Source organism: Orycteropus afer, unplaced genomic scaffold (assembly GCF_000298275.1).
Source record: "Orycteropus afer afer isolate SDZICR_OR568_19922 unplaced genomic scaffold, OryAfe1.0 scaffold00309, whole genome shotgun sequence".
In the NCBI taxonomy this organism is placed as follows: Eukaryota; Metazoa; Chordata; class Mammalia; order Tubulidentata; family Orycteropodidae; genus Orycteropus; species Orycteropus afer.
In genome coordinates this window covers 3,015,175-3,026,850 of record NW_006921896.1, presented here as the reverse complement: position 1 = coordinate 3,026,850, position 11,676 = coordinate 3,015,175, and the positions used below count along the sequence as shown (strand labels likewise).

General features: G+C 37.1%; 1 protein-coding gene across 1 annotated transcript in view; it reads left to right on the top strand.

Annotated features, from left to right (window-relative positions):
* Window positions 1-4,100, top strand: part of PKD2 (polycystin 2, transient receptor potential cation channel) — an 83,498-nt gene extending 79,398 nt beyond the window's left edge. Inside the window, exons 15-16 of the mRNA XM_007951699.2 lie at window positions 3,290-3,437; window positions 3,864-4,100. Of these exons, the coding sequence (XP_007949890.2) occupies window positions 3,290-3,437; window positions 3,864-4,100 (385 nt within the window). The remainder of the gene's footprint in view (window positions 1-3,289; window positions 3,438-3,863) is intronic.
* The last annotated feature ends 7,576 nt before the right edge of the window (window positions 4,101-11,676 follow it).

The following is an 11,676-nucleotide window of genomic DNA, read 5'->3' as shown; positions in this document are numbered from 1 at the left end:
GGACTGGACAGCACATAACAACAACAACAACAGCCTTCGATTCGGGAGCTCTGGTGGCGTAATGCCTAAGGCATTTGATTGCTAACCAGGAGGCTGGTGGTTCAAACTCAATAGCCACTCCTCCGAAGGAAGGTTGAGCAATCTACTTCTGAAGTGATACCCCTCGGAAACCCAAGGAGAGGTCACTGTGAATGGGATCCAACTCGGTGGCAGTGCAGCCTTCAATTCTGTCAGATTTGAGATAATGTATTTTGGAGCTCTGTTATTAGATTCGTACATGTTTATAATTGTTATATCTTTCTAATGAATAGACCCTTTTATCATTACAAAATGTCTCTTACTAATCTGTAATAACTTTTTGTTTTAAAGTCTCTTTGCTATTATTAGTCTAGTTGTTGTTGTTAGGTGTTGTCAAGTCAGTGTAGTGAAACTGCCTCAGAAACCCAAGGAGGGGTCGCTATGAGTCAGATCCGACTTGATGGCAGTGAGTTTGGTTTGGTTTGTTTGTTTTGTCAAGTCAGCTGACTCACAGTGACCCTGCGTACAACCGAATAAAACACTGCTCATTCCCATGCCATCCTCACAGCCCTTGCAATGCTTGAGCCCATTGTTACAATGACGTGTGACCATCCATCTTGTTGAAGGTCTCTGCCTTTTTCACTGACCCTCTACTTTACCAAGCATGATATCCTTTTCCAGGGAATGGTCCCTTCTGGCAACATGACCAAAGTTGGTGAGATGAAGTCAGGCCATTCTCACTTCTAAGGAGCATTCTGGCTGCATTACTTCCAGGACAAGTTTGTTCCTGATTCTGGCAGTCCATGGTATTTTCGGTATTCTTGGACAACACCATAAATCAAAGGCATCATCTCTTCTTGAGTCTTTCTTATTCAGTTTCCAGCTTTCACATACATATGAAGCAATTGAAAGTACCATTGCTTGGGTCAGGCACACCTTTAACACTTTAAAGAGACCTTTTGAGCAGAGTTACCCAGTATACTATGATGTTTGATTTCTTAATTGCTGCTTCCATGGGTGCTGATTGTGCATCCAAGTATATAAAATGAAATCCCTGACAACTTCAATCTTTTCTCCATTTATCATGATGTTGCTTATTAGTCCAGTTGTGACAATGTGTTTTTTTTTTATGTTGAGGTGCAATATATACTGAAGACTGTAGGCTTTGATCTTCATCAGTAAGTGCTTCAAGTCATCTTCCTTTCAGCAAAGCAAGGTTGTGTCCTCTGCATATCACAGGTTGTTTGTTCATGAGTCTCCTCTAATCCTGATGCCATGTTCTTCTTCATATAGTCCAGCTTCTTGGATTATTTGCTCAGCATACAGATTGAGTAACTGGTAAAAGGATATAACCCTGATATACACCCCTTCTAATTTTAAACAATGCAGTATCCCTTGTTCTTGGATGAAAGCCTTTATATAGCCTCCTGGTCTATATAAAGGTTCCTCATGAGCCCAATGAATTATTGTGGAATTCCCATTCTTCTCAATATTATCTGTAATGTATTATGACCCACACATTCGAATGCCTTTGCATAATCAATAAATCACAGGTAAACAACTTTCTGGGATTCTTTGCTTTCAGCCAAGATCCATCTGACATCAACAGAGACAGCTCTTGTTCCATGTCCTCTTCTGAATCCAGCTTGAATTTCTGGGAGCTCCCTGTGAATATACTGCTGCAACTGTCTTTGTATTATCTTCAGCAAAATTTTACTTGCATGTGATATTAATGATACTGTTTGATAATTTCCACATTCTGTGGGATCACCTTTCTTTTGAAATGGGTACAAATATGGATCTCTTCCACTCAGTTGGCCATGTAGCTATCTTCCAAATGTCTTGGCATAGTTGAGTAAGCACCTCCAGGGCTCCATCTGTTTGTTGAAAGATCTCATTGGGTATTCCATCAATTTCTGGAGCCTTGTTTTTCACCAGTTCCTTCAGTGCAGCTTGGACTTCTTCCTTCAATGCCTTTGGTTCTTGATTATATGCCACCTCCAGAAATGTTTGAACGTATTCCTTCTATCTTCTTTTGATGCTTCCTGCATCATTCACTATTTTGTTAACAACCTGCAATACATTGACAACACAACTTTCCTTGCTGAAAGTGAATATGACTTGAAGCACTTACTGATGAAGGTTGAAGAATACAATCTGCAGTATGGATTACATCTCAATATAAAGAAAACAAAAATCCTCACAACTGGACCAATAAGCAACATCATGATAAATGGAGAAAAGATTAAAGTTGTCAGAGACTTCACATTGTTTGGATCTACAGTGGATGCCAAAGGAAGCTGCAGTCAGGACATCAGACAACATGTAGCACTGGGCAAAGTGGCTGCAAAGGACCTCTTTCAAGTGCTGAAGAGCAAAGATGGCTCCTTGAGGACTGAGGTGTGCCTGACACAAGCCATGGTATTTTCAGTCACCTCCTATGCATGTGAGAGCTGGACAGTGAATAAGGAAGAGCAAAGAAGAATTGATGCATTTGAGTTGTGGTGTTGGAGAAGAATGCTAAGAGTACCAAGATCTGCTAAAAAGACTAACAAATCTTCCTGGAGGAAGTACAGCTGGAATGCTCCTTTGAAGTGAGAATGGCCAGACTTCATCTTACATACTTGGTTCATGTTGTCAGAAGGGACCATTCACTGAAGAAGGATGTCATGCTTGGTAAGGTGGAGGGTCAAAGAAAGAGGGGAAGGCCCTCAAAGAGATGGATTGATGCAGTGGCAGCGGCAGTGGGCTCAAGTATAGCAAGGATTGTGGAGCTGGCACAGGACAGGGTGGTGTTTCGCTCTGCTGTGCATAGAGTCGCTGTGAGTTGGAGATGACTCAACAGCACCTGACAACAACAACAACAAGATGAACAATAAGTTATTCAAACAATCTCCGATTGTTGTTTAATGTAGCCATTTTTAATGACCTTCTATTAATAAGCAGCACTCTAGTGAATATCCTTATAGTCAAAAATTACATGTTTAATTATTTCCTTTAGAAAATTTTCTAAAAATGGGAGATCAGAGTAAAGAGCTAGGCATACAGTTTTAAGACTTCTGGTACAATGTTGACTTTCAGAAGTTATGCCAGTTAACATTGCCAGCAGCAGTGTATGAGAGTTTATCTTAAGTTTGAAACTACTTAGAAAGTGTTCGATTATTACAATATTTTAGGGGAAAAATCATAGCATTTCCATTTGTAAAGCTAACTAGGCAGAAAAGACAATGCCACAGGTGGCTTTGCCCCTCTCAGTTGTGGTTTCCTGCAGCCTGGTGAGACGAGTAGACCGAATGGAGCACTCCATTGGCAGCATCGTGTCCAAGATCGACGCTGTGATTGTGAAGCTGGAGATCATGGAACGGGCCAAACTGAAGAGGAGGGAGGTGCTGGGGAGGCTTCTGGATGGGGTGGCTGAGGTAGGTGGTCCTAGGCTTGAAAATGCTGCCCAATGAGCATAGTGTTTATTGCTAGCAATGTATAGTTAATGATACTGTTTTCAATTTGAATTGTCACAGAAGAGTAAAAGCATTATCAGTCATTCACGGAAATTCAGCATTATTTTCATTTTCTCCCATTTTCAGATTTATTCTTTTTTTTTTTTTGGTCTGGAAGAGAATTACTTTCTGATTCTATAAAATATCAAGGTAGTAATAATTTGTAACCCTAAATCAGGTAAGTTTGTCTTTCTCTATAACTGGAAATCATTGCAAAGCAAATCATAATCTTGAATGTTACTCTTTTAATACTTATCACACAGTGATGATTCTGAGTGCAATATTTTCTGAGTGCAAGAATATATACCACCCCACTCCTAACATCCTGGTTTCTTTTTCATTTATTAGGATGAAAGACTGGGTCGTGACAGTGAAATCCACAGGGAACAGATGGAACGGCTAGTGCGGGAAGAGTTGGAACGCTGGGAATCAGATGATGCAGCTTCTCAAGTAAGTCATGGTTTGGGCACGCCAGTTGGACTGAATGATCAGCCTCGCCCCAGAAGCTCCCGCCCTCCTTCCTCCCAGTCTACAGAAGGCATAGAAGGTGGAAGTGGAAATGGGAATGCTAATATCCACGTGTAGAATGTGTGTTACGATGTTTGTTCCTATTAGGTGAGAAGGTAGCGGTCTTGACTTGCCATAACAAGTACACTATTTATGTGCCCTGACCACCATAGGATGCTGGTCTTTGTGACTCATTGTTTATTCTTCTGCACTTTAATTTATTTTATATAAACATTGCCCATGGATCAAAGAAGATGTTTTTTTTTTTCTTTTTCTCATACAAGAAATTTAGGTGTAAATATTAAGTACGGGGTAGGAGGGAACCTTTGTAATGTATGTGGTATGGTATGCCCAATTGCTACCATGACACAGTCTTCTCAGTTGACAATGAAGTAGCCTTTGAAAGCTAGAAGAGAACTGTCAAAAGGCTTCTGAGTTTGATATCCTGTCACAAAAATCAGTATTGTCATTTTTGCCCAGTGTGTAAAGGGAAAGTGAGGGCATTCCTTTTCCACTTAGGCTTAGCTCATGGGCTTAATAGATACCCTTCCTTTTAAGAAAGGAGTCTTTTATTTCAACTACCTTCCTGGAGTAAACTTTTCTAAAACATGAGCTGGAAAAGAACTCCAAAGCATAGAATGAGTATGTAATCATTATGCTAGAATTTGTACAAATGGATTAACATAAATGTTAAATACTATGATTTTGTGTTATTTTATCATGTGTATTGTCTGGGAGACTAACTGTATCACTTAATTTTTACATTATTTTGACTCTCATAGGAAATGAGCTGAATGAAACCACCAAAGATCAATTGTGGGTTAAAATGTCATTTCTAACTAGAAGATAGAGAAATCAGTTTTTACCGTGTGACTTTTTCTCATAATTTAGAAAGTTTAGTGTTTTTTTGAATCTTAAAAATTTTGAACTTTTTAAATTTTATGTTTTAGTTGGTATATTTATCCATATAGTCTCTTTCCCATGTGGCTTAACTCATTTGCTACTGAGTTTTAACATTATAACTAATCTATAAGACCAACTTCCTAAACATTGCAGTATGTAATAAAAGTTTTAACTCGGTGAATATGTTCATCCAAAAGAAATTTTAAATGAAGTTTTTAAATTCACATCAAAGTATTACAAAACTAAGGTCTTGCAATGTTTTAAGAATACAGAACTCAAATATTCATGATCTTGTGTTTCAAAACTAGCATTTATAATCTAAATGGAGTTCAGTTTAATGAAAATGTTTTGGTATTGAAAGCTCATCCATTATCAGAATTTAGCCAGAGTTCCAGTTTATAGCAATTTGTTTTTCACCAGGGAAGTGTCTAACCAAATTTGTGAGAGAAAAAAAATCTATTTCTCATTGACAATCTTACTTTTCAAAAAGGTTGAGTAAGGTGATCTCTTGAGATCTGATGGGACAAACAAGAGAGAATGCAATGGTGAATAACCTTCACTTAGAGGTAGAAGAGAGGCCATTATTTTCGTTGCTATATTAAAAATTCATAAGTTGTTCATTTAACAGGTAGAATGTGTCCATCATCTCTTCAATAAAAACATGAGCAAGCAGGCCTTTCTTGGCTGGCTTCTAGTGAAAGACATTGGTTTTTAATTTTTTTTAACAGTTATTCCCTTTTAACAGTTACTCCCCCAGCTTCATCTCCATCTTCACTTCCTTTTGAATACGCTACACAAAGTTCTTTATTATTAGGTACTGAAGTTTGCATTCCAGGGATATTGAGTGTACGTATTTGTTTGTTTGTATTGTGTTGTTACATGTAAACAAACTTCAATTTGAAGTGCAGCCATTATGTGGTATCCATGTGTGTTGACCACGTGCCATATATCAATTATGGTTACTAGAAAGTCTTTTTATGATATGTATTATAACTGTTTTTTCATTTCACATGTAAAATTTTGCAGAACTCTTAACGTTTTACCCATAAGGTACATACGTCTTTCTCCTTTAGTCATGGAGAATTCCCTGTCATCTTCTCCTCAATATTATTAGTATTACTAAGAAGATGTTCCATAAGCAAGCCTTTCTCGACAGTCGAGAATTGCATTAATGTGTAATACTGAGCACTTTACTTCTTAATAAAGACTTGATATAATAGCAAATGTAAGAGTTGTCTATTTCCTAAGCCAGTTTGGTAAATTACCTTATATCATAGACTAATGATAAAGGCTTAAACTTTGAAAATGGCATCTTGCATTTATATATGTTTGACATATAGTTGACATGTTACTCTTCTACATCAAATATGCATAAAATATCTAGGAATAAAACTCACCAGAGACACAAAAGACCTATACAAAGAAAACTAAAACACTGCTACAAGAGACAACAAAGGCACTACATAAATAGAAGCACCTACCTTATTCATGGATAGGTAGACTAAATATTGTGAAAATGTCAGTACTACCTAAAACAATCTACACATTTAATGCAATCCCAATCCCCAGTTTCCAACAAAATTTTTTAAGGACATGGAAAAAACAATTACTAATTTCATATGGAAAGGAAAGAGACCTCGGGTAAGCAGAGCACTTCTGAAGAAAAAAAACCAAGTGGGAGGTCTTACACTCCCGGATCCCAAGAACTGCTATACAGCCACAGTAGTCAAAACAGCATGGCATTGGTAGAATGATAGATAGATAGATCAATGGAACAGAATAGAAAGTCCAGGTATAGACCCATCCATCTATGGACAGCTGATCTTTAACAAAGGTCCAAAACCCGTTAAATGGGGAAGAAACAGACTCTTTAATAACAAGTGGTGCTGACAAAACTGGATATCCACCTGCAGAAAAATGAAACAAGACCCATACCTCACCCCATACACAAAAACAAACTCAAGCTGGATCAAAGACTTAAATGTAAAACCCAAAACTATAAAATTCATCAAAGATAAAATAGGGGCAAATCTGGGAGCCCTAATTTATGGCATAAATAAGACTATCAGGCATAGCCCAGAATGTGCAGGAGGTAGAAGAGAGGCTAGATGACTGAGACATTTTAAAAATTAAATTCTTACGTGCATTGAAAGACTTCGTCAAAAGGGTAAAAAGAGAACCTACAGATTGGGAGAAAATATTTGCCTATGACATATCTGATAAAGGACTTATCTCCAAAATCTATAAAAAACTTAAATACCTCAACATCAAAAAGACAAATAACCCAATTCACAAATGGGCAAAAGACATGAACAGACACTTTACCAAAAAAAGATATATAGGCAGCCAACAAATACATGAGAAATTGCTCACAATCATTAATCATTAGAGAGATGATAAGATACCTCAAACAATGATGAGATATCATCAATAATAACAGTTCAACAGGTCAGAAAATAACAAATGCTGGTGAGGTTGCAGAGAGATTGGAACTCTTAAACTGTAAAGATTTACAGCCTTGGAAACCCTAAGGGGCAGTTCTACATTGTACTATAGGGACATTTTGAGTCGGAATCAGTAATGAGTTTGTGGTTTTGTTTTTTTTTTTTTTTTTTGGATCAAGGTATTGTAGGCTGCTGGACCATGATTGCTATGGGGAAATTCTGGGAAACAGTATAGAATACACATTTCAAAACTTTGGTTAAAGGCCACTCTGGGAAAATGGCAGTATAGGTAGTCTCCACCTTACAGTGGGGATCCGTTTGGATGACTTTGTCATGTCAATTCTGACATAAATTGAATACCCTTTTTTTTTTTTTAGTTTTCATTGATACTGCCTTTTATTATCAGTATCTTAATCAATCTGATTTTTACTTATCTTTGGATGTTGTAAACATTACATATAAGCTTACAGATACAATGGTATCAGCAAATTACATGCTGCAACATTCTATGTAGCACATATTACAATAAGATGTACCAAAAAAAAAAAAAAAGGACAGTCCTGGGTCATTAACTGCAATTCATGTTACTTAGAATATGTTGTAAGTCGGGGACTACCTGTAATTTCCTAGCACTTGTGGTGGATAGAGCAGCCTTCCCCGGCTTCTGAACTACCTGCAGACAAATAGGTGCAGATACTTGTATCTGAAGCCAGGAGGTATACACTGAAATGGTATGGCCCAAAAGTTAATGGGCAAAACACCCACGGTATCTGTTATGGATTGACTTGTGTCATGCAAAAAAGTAATGTGAAAGTTCTTGATCCTGTTTGGAAATAGGGATTTTCTTTTGTTATGTTAATTAGTTCTTATCGGGTGGATCCCAAGCCTAATTCCTTCTGAGTAATATTAAAAGCAGCAGAATAGACACCAACACACGAAGCGGAAAGACGGACACCATGTGAGGATCTGTCTATAAGCAAAGGAATGCCAGCAGACACCAAAAACTAGGAGAGAAACCCACAGAATGAGCCAGCATAGCCGAGACACCCTCATTTGGACTTTCAGCCTGAAGAACTGTGAAGCAATACATTTCTGTTCTTTAAAGCCACCCACTTGTGGTATTTTTTGTTAGGGCAGTACTAACTAAGGCAATGTCTCCTACCTACAATCATGTATAGGTCAACTCTCAGGGTCCCATTCCCTGGGATGTGATGCAAATGGCACCCCCTGGAGTTGTGCCACATGGTCACTTCCTGTACACCACCCCTAACAAGCAACGTATAAAATGCAGAAGAATAACACTGGGTTAAGATTCTGGTCCTCACTCTGTACTTGCTAGCCATGTGACCATGTCAAGTCACCTGGTACATGTGTCCATTTCCTTGGAAGCCTCTGCTCCCTCATTTATAAATGGGAAAATTAACATTTACCTTGTCTCCCTCACAGGAATCTTTTGGCAAACAAAATCAATGGGGGAAAAAAAGCACGTTAAAGCTAAGATTTCCTTTACAAGTGAAAGGAGGTGGTATGGAACCTAGCACAGTGATTTGCTCAACAAATAAAAGTCTGTTGATTTGTGAAAAGGAAAGGAATTCTTAACAACTTCAAATGTGAACATTTAATAAAGGAGACTGATGTTTCCAAGTGATGATTTGTTGTGGCTCTTGTTAGGTACCATCGAACCGCTTCTGACTCACAGCAACCCTGTTGTAAAACAGAACAAAAAACTGCCCGGTCGTGCGCCATCCACAACAATCCTTGCTATGCTTGAGTCCAACATTGCAGCCATGTGTCAATTCATCTCATTGAAGATCTTCCCTTTATTCACTGCCCATCTACCAAGTATGATATCCTTCTGATAACATGACCAAAGTATAAGAGACAAAGCTATTCTTGCTTCTAAGGAGCATTCTGACTGCACTTCTAAGACAGATTTGTTTGTTCTTCTGGCAGTCCGTGGTATTTTCAGTATTCTTCACCAACACAACCAAATGCATGAATTCTTTGTCGATCTTCCTTATTCATTGTCTAGCTTTCACATGCATATGAGACTATTGAAAATACCATGGCTTGGGTCAGGCACACCTGAGTCTTCAAAGTGATATCTTTGCTTTTTAACACTTTCAACATGTCTTTGCATCAGATTTGCCCACTAAAATACTTCATTTGATTTCTTGACTGCTGCTTCTATGGGCATTGATTGTGGATTCTAAATGATTATTTCAAAGTTACTTTTAAAGTCTTTCAATACAAAAAAATATATATTTTCTGTAAGCTAATATATATAACATATTTCAAGATTGGGATCATACTGTTTGTGTGGTTTTGCTCCTTTTAAATTTCATGTCATGTCACAAACATGCCATGAAATCCTGATACTTAAATGGCTACAGAATATGAATCTATGTCCACACTGCCAATATACAGAATCCTTCATTTTTTATTACTTTTATAAAAATATTTATTTTTACTTGAATTTAACAGAAGAAAATTAAACACGAAGATGAAAAGATTACTGAACCTGAGTTGCCTCACGAAAGACAGGATTTCCTAAAGATTCTTCTAGAGTTTAAGAAGAAATGTGTTCAAAATGTTGATGTGGACTGTTCTAGTGGATAAAAGTTATGTTGCAAGATAAAAGTTAAGTTACTGGCTAGTAAAACCTCGTCAGCATTTTTATAAAAATCACAAGACACCACTAATTGCAAAAAATAAAATTTTTTTTGCCAGTTTAAAAAGTCAAAGTTACGTCAATTTTTAAATTCTTTGAGGTTTAGATTTTTTTTCATATTAAGCATCTGTACTTTTTCTCTTAGAAACTGATTCTTGTTCTGATCAAGAAAATACTTAAGGCTACTGGGGAAAGGGTTGGCCCAAAGGTGTACTAAAAGTGATTAATGGTCCCTCATCGCACAACATGCATAGTAAGGCAGGGACAACTAATTAAAAATGCTCTTATTGGCTACCTACGCTGCACTGCACCCCAAGCGATGAAAGAACTGACATGCATCACCTTTGTCCACGAGCCTATCAAATACAGTGAACATTGGGAAATACTGGTCACTCAAGGAACTGGATCAGAAGGAAGATTGAGCAATCTAATTCCATAGTGATAGCACCTCAGAAACCCAAGGAGGAGTTGCTATGAGTTGCATCCCACTCGATGGCAGTGAGTTTGGTTTGGTTCTAAGAAACTGGAAGGATCGTGGGAATATAAGCTAACCGGAAAATATAACTTTTCTATTTATAATAGTTGAAATCTATCAAGTAACTCAGAAAACAAAAATAGCTTTGAGAAATGCTTTGAGAATATTCATTAAGCAATGGAGACCACTGATAGATAGGTCTGGCACTTACCAAAACATCAGGCTTCTAAAAAGCAAATAGGCAGAGTAGCCAAGGTACTCTCAGAAAATCCAAAATGCCCACTCATGAACTTTAGCATTAAAAAGTTTGAATGTTTATAGTTAATGCTCTTAATGCAAATTTTATTATTAATCTTGATTGGTCTGTTAGTTTATCAAGCAAATCTGAAAATATGATTGATCTGAGTACAACAATATGTGCAGTTGCAGATACGGAACAAGTTGTTTACCACTTTTTTCTATTCTGAGTCTAGACTTTGAACTTCAGAAAAAAACTGGAAACATTTATGAAATGAAATGTTCTAATGCCTTATTTTATTCCAGTAGGTTCTTTAAATGAAAACAAACTTATGTTCTATTAGATCAAAGTGTAAGATTTTTCAAAGGTTTGAAAAACAGTCCTCTGAATTACATGTTGAGCTTAGAATAAAAAGGATTTCATAGAGACTATTCCCCATTTTATCTCTAAATTTCCTCCTGTGAATAAGAGCAAGCAAAGGCTGCACAAAATCTTTTGGTCGATAATTGTTTTTCTCTTTTCAGATTTCTAATATAGTGTCTTCCATGTGCATAACAATTTCCAATTTTTAAAAGGTGCTTTTATATTTGTATTATTTGTTTGTCACATTAGCCTTAATAAATGCTGTAGGCATTCACGTTAACTACTACTGTTATATGTCACCTCCAGACTACAACCATTTCTGCACTTTTCCTACAAGGATTCATTTGGGTATGTAGGAAAATCCAGTTTGTTTGGGTCTAAATAAATGGATTTATACTGTAGATCGTGTTCTGTTTCTTACACAATACTATTATTAAGATGTATTTCTCTTTCAGTACATACCTCTGTTAAGTTATTCTAATGATCTAAAGTATTTCCCAGTGTGCAACCACATTTTATTCATCCATGTCTGTAGTGAACGGTTGCCTGTGTATCCTCTG